At 46.8% G+C, this 17506-nt stretch overlaps 1 protein-coding gene across 1 annotated transcript in view; it reads left to right on the top strand.

Moving 5' to 3' along the window:
- Positions 1–11246: 11246 nt before the first annotated feature.
- The window catches only part of CPNE7 (copine 7), a 46171-nt gene continuing 39911 nt past the window's right edge, over positions 11247–17506 (top strand). The window contains exons 1-2 of the mRNA XM_081868377.1: positions 11247–11578; positions 15073–16111. Coding sequence (XP_081724503.1) covers positions 15938–16111 — 174 coding nt within the window. The 5' untranslated portion in view covers positions 11247–11578; positions 15073–15937. The remainder of the gene's footprint in view (positions 11579–15072; positions 16112–17506) is intronic.

The following is a 17506-nucleotide window of genomic DNA, read 5'->3' as shown; positions in this document are numbered from 1 at the left end:
GACTCAGGTCAGCCAACATGCTGCATAATGCATAGCTCAGATTGACCACAGAAAAGGGCTGTTGTCAGTAGGGAGTGATAGAGTATCTGCTTTGCATGAAGAAGGTTCCCAGCATCTCCAGAGACCCCAGCCGAAGAGACTCTGGGGGAAGCATTACTAGTCAGTAGGCTATACTGGGCTAGGTGGATCAATGGTTTGTAACTGGTTTAAGACACCTTCATATGACTAAATAAGAACCCAAGAAGAACCCTGAAAGACCAGGTCAATGGCCCATCTAGTCCAGCATCATGTTCTCACAGCGGCCAACCAGATCTCTATATGAAGCCCACAAGCAGGACATGAGTACAACAGATCCCCAGCAGCCGGTATTCAGAAGCACACTGCATCCAATAGTGGACGTAGAATATAGCCATTGTGGCTAGTAGCCATTCATAGCATTACCCTCTCTGCATTTGTCTAATCCTCTTTTAAAGCTTTTCAAATTGGTGGCTTGGAGTTAGCTGGACATTCAGAAGAATTACATTCCCTGGGCTTTAAGCGCTGCCTGGGTGATGATACCTGCCTCTCCAAATCTTCTACAGATCCAGAGCTGTTGTGCTCATGTCCTGCTTATGAGCTTCCCTTAGGCATGTGGTTGGCCTCTGTGTAAACAGGCTGCAATCTCAGTGCATTAGCAGTGGATTTGTACTGGGCTGCGTTCACACATCATTTCTCCCTCTGAGTTGTTCTGCGATGGTTCCCCATTATTGCCATCTGGAGAGGCACTCTTGCACTCTAGCACTGTCTAGCAAAAGCAGGACAACACCCACCCACCCTGGGATATTTGTATGATGAAAAGTTACAAGATTTCAGCAGGGTGTTCCAAGATATGCACCAACTGGAAAGAAAGTGGCATGTCCACCATTAAACTTTTCCAGGTGTAAACGGTGTTAAAAGTGGACTTGTGGATAACCACTTTGATACCTTCAAGAGCACAAATCATACAACTGCCCCATCGAAAGGATGCCTGGAGGGGCCTAAGGGTTCTCTGCCAAGAAATCTCTCCCAGAAATGGAATAACTCATAGCCACTGTTTGTTGGTGACTATTTGGAAGGTGCTTCCAGAGGCCCACGGGGATTATGCATTGCCTAGGCTAGGAGTTCTGAATCACCAGCATTGGTTAGGATTAAAACATAGAATTCAGAAATGAGATGCTGCTGAGCAGATGCTGGGAGGAAGCCAGACATGCTCTCAGATAGAGAAAGTGTACATCACTGCATCATGATTATGGATGAGAGCCACAGGCATGGTTGACTCAGTAGGGCTGCCTATTCTTCAGAATGAGGACTTTCTCTCTGTCACCTGAACCTTCCTGCCCATGGCTCACACTGGTCAAATTTCTGTAAAGTTGTAAAAATGTGTCATTTATTCTCTTGAGTTCTGAGTATGTTGATTTATAGAATGGGTGAACTGGGATGGATTGCCCCTTCTATTCCAAAGGGGTTAGGGCAGCCTTTGCCAACCTGGGGCCCTAAGGACATAACCTGGATGCAGTAAGCCATAAACGTTAAGAAATGCTGTACAGCATACACTTATTTTCTCTTGTCTGGAGGGTCCCAGCTTGGTGAAATCTGGGTTGGGATATGGTATTCCTTGCCACTTTCCAAGGAAGAGTTTCTAGGCATCTCCAGATAGTCATTTTTTCACAGAAGGTCTTCAAGCACATAGGGGAACTTTAGAGTCACACAACGGAAGGCGTTTAAAGGACTCTATTGCCGGAGGACTTCCGGGATAGCGCGAACGGGTAATGGCGGACTCCCTCTGAGCTCCGGAGGGAGTCGGCTCCGCTAAGGACGGGTCTTGCCGTGCCGGCGACACGGGGACCCTTAGAAACCGCAGGCGCGGAAGCCTGCGGACATGGTGACTCGGTGGGCACCTTAAGCGCCCTCCCTGACCCGCGAAGAGCCTTTTTAAAGGCTACGGAGTGGACCGGAGAGTGGCGTGGTGCTGAGAGTCGATCGCTGCCTTGGCGGAGCGAAGCCGCGAGCCATGACCGGAGAGCGCTGTCTTTCTTCTTAAAATTTGGACTGAAAATGTAACCCGTGAGTAAAAGGAAATTTCGGCACTAAAAGTTTCTTATTTACGAATTCGAGTATGATCGGGGGGACGTGTTAAAAAGGAAGTCCGCACTCCCCCTCCCCACCAAAAGATTTAAAGCAAAGAGATAGCACCAGGTCGGAAAGACTTTGGTGCTTAAACGGAGAACTTTCACAAACTGAATTAAGAAGTAATTTGAGCAGGAGTGGAAGAAAGAGGAATTCCGGGGGTTTTGCTTTTTAAGTTGACCCCCCCAGACCCGGGTAGCGCCCAGTGTGGGAGCCCGAGAAACAGAATAAGGAGTTTGACAGCTGTCAAAAAGAGCTGTCAAACGACTAGCCGAAACGTGGAACTGTGTTATAACTGCTTTTCTGGATTAAATGCTACATTGAAACTGAATTGATTGAACTGATTGGAAACAAAATAATTCTTAACAACAAAGTAACTGACTGTTGGGTGAGATTCATGATGGAGATCCCTCTGGAGGGAACTGATGACATTGCAATGGCTGCTGAAGGAAAATTACTGGCAGAGATACAAAAAATGTTTTGTCTGGTGGGAACCTTGCAAAAACAGAACACAATTATGACTGAACAGTTGATGACCTTCAGTCTTAAACTTAACGACTCTGTCAATGGAACTAAACAAGTGGAAAAAAAATTTGCAGCTGCAGAAGGAGAGATAACCCTATGGGGGGAAGGAGAAAAAGAAAGAGTTCAACAAGAATGCAAACAGAAACCTGTAACTTTTGAGAATCAAAGAAACAAGGAGGATGACTATGGGATTGCAGATCTGCAGGGCCAGAGGAAGAGAGAAGCCCCTGGAATAATCAGAATATTGAATCAACAAAGAATGAACAAGTTCAATGGGGACTTCTTTCTGGGGCTGGACTTTGGGAGATTTGTTGTCTTTGGTCAAAAACTGTCTTTGTTTGATTTGGAAGAAAGAAAATATGAGGAGCTGCTGACAGAACTTCATGGAGAAGGGAAGACCAACAAAGAGGACTATAAACAAAATCGGCGGAGAGAGGCTAACTGGGGCCTGAAGGCCTCGGATGTCAGAAATCCAGGCTAAAACTGTTGTTTATTTATTTGGGTAGGGGCAAAGCGGGGGCAGGGGGGAGGGGAATTTGGGGTGGTAAAAACCTGGGATTTGGAACTGAAATATTATGATTTTAGATTTAATATTAAAAAAAAGAAAAAAAAAAAAAAAGGATGAATTTGTGGGAGAGAAATTACGCCGACCTTGGAGAATAGATCCAATATGGGAAAGGGAATATGTAAAATTATGATAAGTTAAAAAGGGGGAAAAGATAAATTGGAAGGAAAGAATTGAATAATTTTTAAGAGACCTAATAAATAATTTGCTGAGCTATGTAGTGAAAATGGAAGGTGGGCAGGGGAGTGCGGGGAAGTCATTGAAAGAAGGAGATGAAAATTTGGTTGTGTTTTGTTTTGTTTTGTGTTTGTTTTACCTTTGTTTTGATTTTTTTTTTATGTAAGTTTGTTTTGTCTTTAAAATTGAAAATTGAATAAAAATTATTTAAAAAAAAAAATAAAGGACTCTATTGCCATAGCTCGACATATTGACTAAAAACAATTCACATTTCAATTTTTTACTGATTTGATCTGTGTTTTAATTATAACAATTTTAAGTGCTTTTAAAAATGGTTTTGTTGATTTTTAGCCACATTCTAGCTTTAATTTTATTTGCACTCTGCTTGGAGAGCTCTTTGACTAAGCAGCTTTTGAAATGTCTAAGTAAATAAATATGCTAGTAGTTGTGGAAAAGAGCAAAGTTCAAGCTTCTGTTTGCATCTGACACCCCCCAAACTGCTGCCAATATTCATTGCTTCTTTTTGACCTTATTCCTTTCCTACCCTACACCTTTGTTCATAATCCTTTTGCTTGTTTTACCATAAATTGGATTCCAACTGCTGTGTAACCAAAAGAATGTCAGAGAGATGAACTGCTGTAATCCTGCATGAATCTACCAATAATGATTGATATTTTTAGCACTTATGTAGTGCTTTAGGTTGTTCAAAGTACTTTGCATGGGTTAGAATAGTAATCCTGCAAGGTGAACCTGTATAATTATCCCTCCATTCACCTGTATTTCAAATTACTGTATCAGAAGCCAGGAGTCTACATAAACAGCTTAAATATTACAGACAGATTCCAAAGGAATTGGGAGCTCAAGAAAACTAAGGCAAAGAACGACCATGGAAAGGTGAGGTAGAATTCCTAGTTAATGCCAATGGTGTTTATCATTTGATTGTTTGAGGGGCTGGCTGGGGTCCAGCAATATGGCAATAACTGGATGAGACTCCAGGTTTCCTGGGATGAACATATGACCCAGACCTAACCCAGGGTCTCTAGGCTGTTGTCCCTGCCTTTCAAAGTGTGTCAGCTATGGTATACCTAGGGAGGAGAATATATATTTCAGATTCTCTCAGTTGCTCATTTTCCCAATCTCCACTATTTCACATCAGTTTGCATTCTCCTCCTCCTCCTCCTCCTCCTCCTCCTTCTTCTTTGTTTTTTTAAAAAGCTCATGAAAATTCATCAACATTTTAGTGTAAATTTCTCCATGTACACACACACACACAAACAAACAAACAATCTTATCTAACACATGCATTTGCAAAGCAATCTCCACCTAATAAAATGCATTTTTGGATGCTGTTTTCGCTAATATATACATTTATATGCATCTGTTTCTCCGCTTGAGATCTGCATTGTAACATTCTGAGAAGTGTGTATTTTGAAGGATGGCTGTGTTTTGGCTTGTGTGTTCTTTCAGGAAGTCTGAATTAGTCAGAATCACTTTTACATGCAAAGTGAACCTGATTTATTTCCCCCTTTACTTCTTGTGCCTCTTCATCAGGCACCATCCTGGCTGATGGTGGCAGAGCCCAGCAGAGGGCAGTGACAGCTTAGTACAAGATGCAGCAGGGAGACCCTTGGGGAGAGAGATAGAGAACAGCCCAGTGCTTACCATGTCCTCTCACACCCACCTGGCTCCATCAACTGATTGGTGCCTAGCAGGAAATCATATGGCATCCTAATTTAGTTTCATCCCCGGGGATCAAATAAGCAATATTATGGCATTAGCTGGGATTTATCCCGCCGCAACCATCACCTTTGCAAGATGGATGAGTTGCTCTGAGCATGACCAGAGCATCCCTCCCTCACCTTCTGAACAACACTTGGGATTGGAGAAATTCATGGAGGATAAGCCTATCAATGGCTATGTTCCACCTCCGCAGTCAGAGGCAATAAATGCTTCTGGATGCAAGCAGCTGGAAACCTAGGGAGGGAGGAGTGATCTTGTGCCTGGGTCCCACAGGGGCATCTGACTGGCCATGGTGAGAACGGGATGCTGGTCTGACCCAGCAGACTCTCATACCCTCCAACATTTCTCTGATGAAAACAGGGATATTTAATAATAATAATAATAATAATAATAATAATAATAATAATAATAATAATACTCCATCTATCTGACTGGGTTGCCTCAGCTATGCCGGGAGGCTTCCAACACATATAAAAACATTTCAAAATATTAACCATTAAAAAAAACTTCCCTATACTGGGCTGCCATCAGAGGTCTTCTAAAGGTTATATAGCTACTTATCTCCTTGGCTTGGGGGTGGCATAACTCCATTCCTGCTAACATTTCTCTGATGAAAGTAGGGATGTCTTAAGGAAAAGTGGGATGAGAACAAATCAGAAACATGGAGGGCTTCTGTAAATCCAGGACTTTCCCTGCAAAATAGGGACACTTGGAGGGTCTGGACTCCTCTTATGTTGTTAACCGCAGCCATTCCCCGCATTTCTAGAGTTAGGAAGCCTGGTTCCTTGCCAAGCAGATCTGCCCACCCACACAATTTCACAAGATTAGCACCACTCCAGCAGCACCGGCAGTGCTGCTTCCTAATTGTGGATGTCTTTGGGGGGCCTTCCTGCCCGCCTCCAGCCAACCCCTCCTGCTCTGATTTCTGTCTGTTGTCTGACTTGCTTGGCGGCCTCACGAGAAGCTTTGGAGCTCCTACATCCAACTTGTTGTTCCTGCTGAGGATCAAAGGGCCCAGAGCTAAGGTTAATCTTCAGTTCATGCACTGGAACAGGGTCCTGTTGGTTGGACCGGGTCTTGTTTCCTAGACTCTGTGAGATTCTAAGTGGAACAAGACCTGCAATCAGTTGCCACTTGGCCCATTACTGAGGTGCAGAGGCAAGGAATCAGGCCCTCCAGGTCTCTCTCTCTCTCTCTCTCTCTCTCTCTCTCTCTCTCTCTCCCTCAGAATGTTCCCCAAACCACACACCCTCCCCAGCCACACCCCTTCTGACCAAGCCACACCCCTCACCAGCCCCTCTTCACACCCTCCTCCTCCTCCAGTGTTTTTGCTTGGCCTTGAACTCTGACAATGCATCCTGGGCTGGATGGACTATAGAGGAGCTGTGCAAGTATGGGTAAAAACTAGCCTCCCACATTCAAGTTACACACATTGCTCCACCTACTGCTGACATATGGTCCTCCAAGGGTTGCCCAGAAGCAAATGATCTCCTACCCTGTTAAGGAGGGTAGAACATTGACTTTCCATGTTGATGGCCTGGAATTTGTTCCCCAGCATCTGCTGGCAGAGCAAAGAAAGCCCCCTTCCTTGAAACCCTGGGGAGCCTCTGCCACTCAGTGTAGACAATGCTGGTCTAGATGGAGCAGCAGTCTGACTCAGTATATAGCAGCCCCTTATGAGAGCAGAGCATACTGTTTTGCTCTCTTTTAGATGTGAGCCCTTGAGACTCTCTATAATGGAATCTCCTGCCCCTTCACAATCCCTTCCTGCACTCCAAGGAACATAGGATACTGAGTCAGCCCATTAGTCCACCCAGCTTAGTATACTCTGCACTGACTGGCAGCATTTAAAGTAGAGAATCTTAAGGTAGAGAATCTTTAAAGTAGAGAATCTTTCCCAGCCCTACTTAGAGATGCCAGGAATTGAACTGGGACCTTGTGCGTGCAAAGTAGATGTCCTTGCATCAGAGCATGTCAGCTCCAAGCTTTCTGCATGGAGGCGCACGTGGACCCCAGCATGCGGACCCCACAAAGTTGCCTCATGCTGTGTACCTTGCTGAACCAAGAGGCAGGTTACAGATAGGTAGCCGTGTTGGTCTGCCATAGTCAAAACAAAAAAATTCCTTCCAGTAGCACCTTAAAGACCAACTAAGTCAGTTCTTGGTATGAGCTTTCGTGTGCATGTATCTTGGTATGAGCTTTCGTGTGCATGTTCTTGGTATGAGCTTTCGTGTGCATGTATCTGAAGAAGTGTGCATGCACACGAAAGCTCATACCAAGAACTGACTTAGTTGGTCTTTAAGGTGCTACTGGAAGGAATTTTTTTGTTTTGACAAGAGGCAGGTGTCCTAGTTCTGCCAGCAGTGAGGGGATTAGCTCCTGCTGTGGCCTCCATCAACAGGCTCATCCAGAGCATTTGCACTGCAAAATCTTTGAAATATTGGCTAATTCCATCATTCCCGCCCCCCATCTTTCTTGCACCCTCCTTTCCTTCCCAGAAACAGAGTGGATAAGTGTGTATGCCCATAAGGATTGTGTGCACTCCCACAAACATGCAAAAAGGTTGGTGTGCGGACAGGTTTCTTGCAAGGAGACAGACTGAAAATGTGAATAGCCCCATTGCAGAGCTGTTGTTAAGACACTGCTCTTGAGTTCAATGGTAAGGCAGGTCAGCTTATGCCCCAGGGGCAGCAGTTGGATTCACATGCAACTGTTGCTTGCAGGTTGCCAGCCCTGCAGTGCTGGCTGCCATGTTGCAAAGTGATAACTCTGCACATGCACTCACCGGGCTCCCTTTGTCTGGAAGAAGTGCTGGCTTTGCAGCCCTGTGCAAATGAAACAAAGGAACATGGGATGCTCCCCAGTACCAAGTCATACCATTGGTCCATCTAGCTCGGTAGTGTATATACTGACTGGAAGTGACTTTCAGGCAAGGGTCATCCTCAGCCCCACCTGAAGACGCGAGAGATTGAACCTGGGAGCTTGTGTGTGCAAAGCAGATGCTCTACCACGGAGCTACAGTCCTCCTGCTAACTTGTTGCTGTAGAACTGGCAGGCTTGGTGCACCATTCTGCCTACCTGTGTGGCCTGAAGCTCTAACCAGCTGGAGGGAGGCGGGTATCACTTCCTATGGCAGAGATACTGGTGCCAGCAAATTTTCAGCAAAATTCTTCAATGCAAAAACAAACAACATCTGGTGCTATTTTCTTCAAAGCAGCTAATTGCTACAAGATTTTATGGCTTTAAAGAGGGATGGGTCTCTCAATGGCTGCTATGCATGGTGACTAGAACCTCCCTGTTCAAAGGCAGTCTACCTCTGCCCTGCTGCTCTGCTTGTGTGCTTCCCAGAGGCATCTGGCTGCTCAGTTTGGGGTAAAGGATGCTGGGCTGGATATGCCTTTGGTCCCACCCAGCAGAGATACTTTTACGTTTCGAACACATAGTGCTGGAAAACAGCCTTGCTTCCTCAGTCTGCAGCTTGGAAGAGGGCTCTGGGCAGGGACGGCCACCCCAGAAAAATTCCCAGGAAGTCTGTTGACAAAGAAAACAACAATATAGGAGCCCCCAGGCAGCAGAGATCAAAGCTGGCGCATTGTCCAGAATGATCACAGGATGGCAAATTATTTTTCACAGAGACAGGTGTGAAGCTTTTGAGGCAGGCTCCCGCCAAATTAGCAGCTGAGAATCGAAGGTGGGGAAAATTAGGAGGCGCCAAGTCTGCAAGCAGAGGTGTGATTCTGTCCCTGGCATGAAAGAAGGAGGGGAACTGAGGCAGAGACATCACTGAGACTCCAACATTGAGCAAAATGGAAAGGCGGGAAGTTGGCCAAGGACTGCAAGAGATAGTTCACCCAGCAACTGAGCTGTAGAAAGAGGGCCAGTTAGAGAGGCCGATATGATCTGAAGTCCTCCATAACCGTGAGATAGATGGACAAATTCAGAAGGGACCCATTGACCCCAAATGTAGGAGCAGAGTGCTTTCAGTTCTAGGGATGCAAACTCAAAAGTGCCTTATTTTATTTTTTTGTATTTTATTAATATTCCCTCTTTCCTCTAAGGACATAAAAAAGAAGAAGGTGACAGACAGGGGTCTCCTCCCCATTTATCTTCACAAGCAGCTTGTAAGGTAGATGAGGCAGTATTTCCCCCCTCTGAGCTATAACCCCAACAGCCCTGGGAGATAAATTAGGCTGCTGGCTAGCCTGAGGTCAGCCTGTACACTTTTGTGGCTGAGTGAGGATTTGAACCCCAGCTTCTCAGGTCCTAGCCTGACACTTTAACCGTTGCACCACACTGGCTCTGACAGATTAGCCAGCATGCCATGCATTGAGCTCTTTGTGCTTGAAGCCAGGCTGATCCACCTGGAAATGAAAGGGTGGATTTGGTGGTGGAGGAAGGTTATTGTTTCAATAGATTTTTGTTTTGTTTTGCGGTGAATGGGGTGTTAGGGGAGGGGTAGTACCTCTGGTGGGGAATAAACCATGCTCCTTCCGGGATAGTTTGTCCACCTTTGGTCCCCACTCTGCACTCAGCTCTCACCTGTGGCTCCTAGAAGCTGTCAGCATGCAACAGCAGCCACACCCTGCGAAATGGCTTTGGCTGGCCAGCTAAACCAGGTGAGGGTAGCCAATGGATCTCAAACATAGGAGCCCACCCCAAAGCTGACGGGCATTGCCATTCAAATGGTGTTCACATGATTGATTGTGCAGGGCGGGGCTTATCTCTCGCCCCCCCCCATATTTTATTCAAGTTGGCACCCCTAGTCTCAAATCCTTGGTGAGTTTGGGACTTTCCCTGCATATGAAAACAAGCTCCAGTGGATCGAGTGGAGGAGTCCATTAGTGGGTCCAATGGTCAAGAAGAGGGAAGATGTACAGTAGAGGGAAGTGAGGGGCAGATGGGGCTCGTCAATCTGGGAAGGGAGCCCTTCTAAGAGAAGAAAAACTCTGATATTTAATCTCCGCTATCTGGAGTGGAGTCCTTAAGACAGTTGGATGGCACCTTATACTGGCAACTCCTGCAGCCAAGCTGGTGTCAGATATATTCCTCTGCTTTCCTTTGGACATCAGTGAGGCAGAGAGGGGGTTCTTGTCATCTGGGCAACCCAGGACCTCCATATACATTGCGCATCGCAGGAGGTCACTTTGGTGCTGCAAACGAGACAGGTGGATACCAGCAAGATGATTTTGGAGAGAGGAGGAAGATGATGATTCTAAATGGGGTTTTTGGTTGTGAGTTCTAGGGCCAGCATGTGCCATGTTGTTGTTGTTTAGTCGTTTAGTCGTGTCCAACTCTTCGTGACCCCATGGACCAGAGCACTCCAGGCACTCCTGTCTTCCACTGCCTCCAGCAGTTTGGTCAAACTCATGCTGGTAGCTTCGAGGACACTGTCCAACCATCTTGTCCTCTGCCGTCCCCTTCTCCTTGTGCCCTCAATCTTTCTCAACATCAGGGTCTTTTCCAGGGAGTCTTCTCTTCTCATGAGGTGGCCAAAGTATTGGAGCCTCAGCTTCACAATCTGTCACTACTGGGAAAACCATGGCTTTAACTATACGGACCTTTGTTGGCAAGGTGATGTCTCTGCACATGCCATGACGCTGCATCAATTCATCTGGAGGGAAAGGTTGCATGCTGTTGCGTGCTGTGGGAGGCAATGGCCCCACCGTTAAGGGCAAGGGCACAGGTGTGCTGTTGGCTCACTGAGTACAAGCAGCACAAGCAGAATTTCCCACCACCACCAGGCCAGATTTTGCAAAACGCTGAGCGTTACTGAGTTTGGGAGAGAGCGTGCATTTATTTTGCAGTAACCTGTTTGCAGGTCAGGATGGACGTGTGATAAAAATGGGAAAGAGGGGAGGCTCTGGTTTCAGGCAAAGGACCTAACCCTCCTCGGAGACAGAGACCCCTATCCTGAGCGTTCAGAGGTGACTGGTGCCCACTGGAGCTGGCAAGGCGGAAGGCGAGGAGCCCAAACAGCAAGAGGCTCCAGAACGAATGACAGGCAACTCACCCTAATTTTGCCCCATCCTCCTCCTCCTCCTCCTCCCTGCTGAGTTCTACAAGCGCAACTCTTGATATTCAAGAGTGGGAGGAAACTGGCAGGCGGTGCCACCCCCTGGATTGGATGATAAGTAAGAAGGCAGGCAGGTAGGAGCTGGCTAAGGGCAGGTTGGTGGGACAGCGCCCCAATTTTTCCACTGTGAGGACTTAGCAGTCCCCCCTTCCACCCGCGACTTAGAGGAGAGCCGGCGCTGAAGCAGTTAATCCCTGCGCTGTTGCTGTCGTCGAGTCTGGCTCTCGGAGCTCCGCAGGAGAGAGCGGGCGCAGGCAGGCAGAGCGCGGATCTTGGCGCTGGCAGAAGAGGCGCAGCAGCGAGCGAGCGCTGCTGGCAGGCGGACAGAGGGACGCGCGCTGTGGCTAAAGCCGGTGAGTGGGGGAGCCAAGGCGCCAGGCGGCGGGTGGGCTGCCCCGGGGTGGGCAGCGGGCCAGCGCCAAGGAGGTCAGCGCCTTTGCCGGCAACTTTGGCAGGACGAGCTCCGGACGCGGCGGGGCAGCCGACGCTGCCAGCCAGCCTCCACACTGCCGAGCTCCAGATCCGCGCAGGGAAAGGGAGGCTCTCTAGCTACTCCGGAAGGAGACACGTGAACGCTAAACGTGTGGGTGCCTGAACCGAAATTCCAGAGACTTGGCGTTGAACATGAGCACGGTGCATTACACCCATGCCTGCCTTTTTCTCTTTTTTTGTACGTGAGAAGAGCCCACAAACTTTGTGCAGGTGTGTTTGTGGCAGCATGGGCGTAATCTCAGTGCCTGAGCAGTTGTGTTAGCCTGACAGAAGTGTGCATGCAGGAAATTGTTTGTGTATGAGTGTGCATTTGGGGTGCATGCACCAGTGAGTGTGTAAATGCACACCTGGAGGATACTCCCTGCACTACTTTTTTAGACAGCAATGTTTATGTGTCAGCAAAACTGTATTTGCACCATAATGCGTGAATGACAGAGCGTTGGTACATTGGCTTCCTGATAGGCTTAGAAGGAGCAAAAGGAAGCACACCAATGTTTGCACATCAAGGTGTTCATTCTTGGATGTGTGTGAATAAAACCTCTGAGGAAAATGACATGCAACAGCCAGGAGATGGGTGCATATGCAAGGAAACACACACTTCTGCATGAACATGTATTTACCATTTGGGTGACAAGGAGGGTAATTCATAGCATGATTGTTGATGAATTATACATTTAAGTAACTTTGATTTTATGCTTGTATCTCACAAAACATGCATTTCTCTTTCTGGACAATAACAAAAATAGCTAACAAGCTTATTAACTGCCCATGCATGTGGGAATGTTTACGGAAGTGTGCATCTATAATCGACGGCGTTTACACTGAGGTGTGTGCTTGTGAAGCATGCACACACATGAGTGTGCCCCCATATGTGCATGCATATGGGACTGCATGCTTCTGAGCATCTCCATGCAATGGCAAATATGGGTTGTATGTTTTGCGGGGGGGGGGGGAAGAAACATGCATCAAAAAGTCTCTTTGCCAATCCCAGGCACTGACAAGCCTAGGCACCAGCTGTGTGCAATTAAGTAAGTCCTTGGCCACAGGAACGCCCCCAACTTCCTCCCCTTTGGGGGGACCCCCTGCTGTGCTTTCCATTTGCCATGGGGTTGTGTGTGTATGTGCAGGGTCAAGAATTTGGAACTTCCCAGAGCCCAGGAATTAGTTGCCAGAGAAAGTGCTGAGCTCTGCTCCGACAGAATGGGCAGAAAGAAAAGCCACAAGGATGCCCACGTTACTCCCATGACACCCAATACTATTTTCTATATGAAGTCGCTGGTGTGCCAAACGCCACAATGACAGTCCACTGCACTGCCGGTTCTGGTTTGGGGCCTCGGCAGCAAGCTTGCAACAGGGCTTCCTGGGTTGGAGAGACTCTCCAGTTCAACCCCAAACACCAGGTGGACTCTGAAGAAAACAGGCTTCTCTTCTGTCTTCTCCAGTTTATGGGGAAAGCCTCTAAAGATGTCACCCTGTTCATCCTGCTGCTCCACCAACCTCCAGTGAAGGGGAGAGAGAGGGGGAGGGAGAGCTCTCAATTGACATGACCCAGAGTTCCAAAATGTCTGTGAGCAATTGGATGGCGATGGCTTAGGCAGAGACACCTGACACAGCCAACTGCCAGCATGCATAGTGAAGGGTTGGAATCTAGGTGCACCATTGCTGTGATAGGTGCTCACGACTTTCTGTTCTTAATTAAAGTGTGCATACGTGGCGAACAGTTTGTGCAAATATGTCGCATGGAGACGCGAGACCTTGGCTACCTGTTGCTGGGGAACAACAGAGAGTCCTGCTACATCAGACCAAAGGATTTGGTTACAGCCAAGGTCTATCAGATCACACGAGCAAAATACAAGCTGGTGCCCATCCAACCCCACTGGATGGAAGGGGTGGTAGGGAAAGCACCTGCAGAGATCAAGTTGGTGATGGTTGGTGTAACTCCCCTTATAACAGACACAGAGAAACAGATCAAATTTCCAATTGCAATTCTTAACAGATATCCAATGTTTTGTTTAGCATCTATCTTGAATTCCATCTAAATCAATCTACCACACCTTGCAACTTCCTTGAATTTAATCTACATCAAACTGGCCATTATATCTAGCATAAGAACTCTGGGAACCCACTCACAATTCACAAGTGCAAGGAGCAATCTGGATCCAATAATCTGTTTAGAAAAATAGTGCATAATATCAATCCAGTTGGTTTAGGATCTTGGTGCAGTAAAGAAAAACTATTTATTGAAAATACTCCTTGTTATTATTTACTTATTTCTTCCCTATTTTTCATTTAGGGGAAGTGACTCTGACACATTTAACTAAGGACCATATCCTAATTTGCCATTCAATAATTACCAGTGCTGAGCTACCTAAATTCTTGATGCCAGTAATAAGAAATATGTTAATTTGATATCCCAATCTGACCCTATTCCTTCCAGATACCCTAATAAAAAAGTTATAGCAAAGAGTCTTGTGGTACATTAAAGATTTGTGGTACAAATCTACTATAATATAAACTTTTGTGCTCTACAATCTACCATAAGATGATTGTGTGTTGAAGTGGACTGTAGCCCATGAAAGCTTATGTCACAATAAATTCGTGAGTCTTTAAGGTGTGATAAAACACCTGGTTGCTTTTGCTGCAAGAAACTAACATGACTATCTTTCTGGAGAGGAATTATAGGATCTACTGAGATTCCCAAACCTGTTACTTTTTTGATTTTTTCTCCATTGTTTTTGTGTTCATAACTCCCGTATAAATGGACAATTCCACTAGGTAGATGGCGTAGCAGCTTTTTTGACAATTACCATAGCGGCACTCCAAAGACAAATGAGAAGATACATGTTTCAGGCCTCTGTGGAGTCATAGACCATTTGGCAAATATTTCATAATAATTGTCAGTTAAGCTAATGTTTGGTATGACTGGTCTGACATGGATCAGAGCTCCACTGCATCCTCACATTTTGAAAAGGTTGCAAGAGAGACTACTCTGCTCTTGCTGCTCAGTTGTGATGATTCAGAATGCTCACGTAAATTGACTTCACTGTCTCCGACTCAATCTCAGCCCTTAATTATGATGCTTATGTGGAGCATCCAAATTCAAGGGCAGTCTACCTTTGGATACAAGTTGTTGGAGAACAACAGCTAGGGACCACTATGCCTTCATGCCCTGTGTGCTTCCTCAAAGCATCGTGCTACCATCCCCAACCCCGTATGAAAACATGATTCTGGCCTAGATGGTCTAATCCAGCACAGCTCTTCTTACATTATTAGATATCTCCTGATTTCTGAATGTTTGGGATGTGGCTTGTCAATTTACCTACCCTGCGGTTTGTTTGTTTTTTATATCCTTTAGGCAGCTGCTTGAGTGATCTTGTCAGCACATTTCCCATGGCAAGGTAACCCATTCTGCCAGTCTGTGAGCATCACACAAAGACCCCGGTGCTGCTGTGGATTGCGGTTTCTACTCGTGTCTAGAGATCCATCCTGGAGTCAGATACAAGAAGACGTCAGGTTATCCTCTGGTAGATCTGCCTTGTGAAATACGTGCCCTGTCTACTGTTGTGTCAACCCAAGATCCAGAAATCCAGGGGACTGCCAGGTTATTTCTGCTCTTGGTAACTTGGAAAAAGAGCCTCGTCTCTCCCCCCCACACTCCTGTCCTCCTCCCCAACCTGCCCTGTTATTCTCTGAAGTCCCGAATACCAGCAAAGGCCAGAAGACAGGGCCACCTCCTCCCCCAATCTCTCCAGGGAGGGCGCCAGGGCATATACGCACCCAGGCTAGATCTGTGCCAGCAACAAGGCAAGCTGAGTGGAATCTGGCATCCGGGTGAGAGGAAGAAGAAGGAAGCAGCAAAACACAACTTGTTAATTTGTAGGGAGACGACAAACTCCTTTAATTAGCTCTGCTTGGCAGCAGCCAAGCAAACAAGAGGCAGTGCCTCCTTCAGGCTATGTTCCTCAAGCTTCTGGGATTGCATTGACCACATAGACTGCAGACAAAACTCAGCAGTCCCTTGATAAGTGGCGACGCCTCAGGGCTGAAGGTGAGCCAGGCTCCTTGGCTGTGCCGTAAGCCGCCCTGCAGCCAGCCCATCATCACCGGACCCCAGATCTGGCTGTGGATGTTCCTGGGCACCCAAGCCCTTGAGCCACTCTTCTCTGCTGCCTCTGCTACCTGCAGCTGTTGCTGAGCGAGGGCCCTCCTCCCTGAGCAGGATGAACGAGTTACTGGACCCAACCTCCCAGGCCAACCTGGGCGTTGTCTCTGCCACCTGCGTCTCCAAGGTGGAGCTGCGGGTCAGCTGCAAGCACCTGCTTGACCGCGACACGCTCAACAAGTCGGATCCCTGCGTGGTGCTCCTCATGCAGTCCCAAGGGCAGTGGATGGAGGTAGGCAACAGGCTCACCGGGAACGGAAGGTTAGAGTGGGGAGGCAGGCAAGGCGGGCTGGTGAGGGATGGGAGGATGGTGTTGCTAAGCAACCAGGTTGGTTTCACCTGCTGCCCTGCAAGCATCTTCAGCAGGCGCAGAGCAGAGTGAACCAACTGCTGGTGCCGGAAGCACAAGGTGCCACTGCTGCAGGAGCCCTCCCCTTTCTCTCACCTCTTCTTCTAGGCATTATTTGAGGTATATTGGGCCCTATGCTATAACTCATCATCTTTTAGCTCATTTGGTCATGAAACTGACTCAGAAGGACTATTTTCCCCTCTCCACACTCAAGAAGGACTATTTCCCCCTCTCCACACACTATAAAGTTCAACTGATTAGTAACTTAGGGCTGTCGCTTGATTAAAGAAATCTTACTCAGTTAATCCTATGAGATTTAGTTAATTAATCTAGCAATTAAAACTGCATATATTTTCATGTGGGTAAAACCATATTCCTGAAGCAAAATGCAGTCATTTTTAGAGGAAGGATGCCTCTGTTATCTTTGCAGTGTTTTTCCCTTTTTCCATGAGAGAGTAAGAGCAGGGCCCCTTTTAAGAGGGTACCTGTCATCTGCAGTTTTTACAATTTTGTGTGTTTGTGTCTGTGCCTGGTTAACTGGGGGACACTTTTTAGTAATTTAAATAATAATAATAATGACGTTAACTGATTGGTTAAATATTGTAATAATAATAATAATAATAATAATAATAATAATAATAATAGTAATAATTTATTTATATCCTGCCCTCCCCAGCCAAAGCCGGGCTCAGAGCAGCTAACAACAGTAAAAATAGCACAGTTTACATAAAATCACAATCAATTAATTGAAATACATTCTAAAATCAATTCATTCTACAATCAATTCAGAATCAAATTAATGGCAACCATTGGGCTAGAGTTCTTTGAGGATTACAGAAGGAGGGGGTCAGACTGTGCCTTGGCCAAAGGTCTGGTGGAACAGCTCTGTCTTGCAGGCCCTGCGGAAAGATGTCAAGTCCCGCAGGGCCCTAGTCTCTTGTGACAGAGCATTCCACCAGATTGGGGCCACAGCTGAAAAAGCCCTGGCTCTGGTTGAGGCCAGCCTAACCTCCTTGTGGCCCGGGATCTCCAAGATGTTTTTATTTGAAAACTGTAAGGTCCTCCGTGGGACATACCAGGAGAGGCGGTCCTGTAGGTACGAGGGTCCTAGGCCGTATAGGGCTTTAAAGGTTAAAACCAGCACCTTAAACCTGATCTTGTACTCCACCGGGAGCCAGTGCAGCTGGTATAGCACCGGGTGAATGTGATCCCGTGGCGAGGGATGTAGCTGTATAAGGGACATTTTGTCTTCCTTCATAAATGCAGCTTGGCTCACTC

The sequence above is a fragment of the Podarcis erhardii genome (assembly GCF_964252035.2).
Source record: "Podarcis erhardii genome assembly, chromosome: 7".
NCBI lineage: Eukaryota > Metazoa > Chordata > Lepidosauria > Squamata > Lacertidae > Podarcis > Podarcis erhardii.
This window is presented reverse-complemented; position numbering and strand designations above follow the sequence as displayed.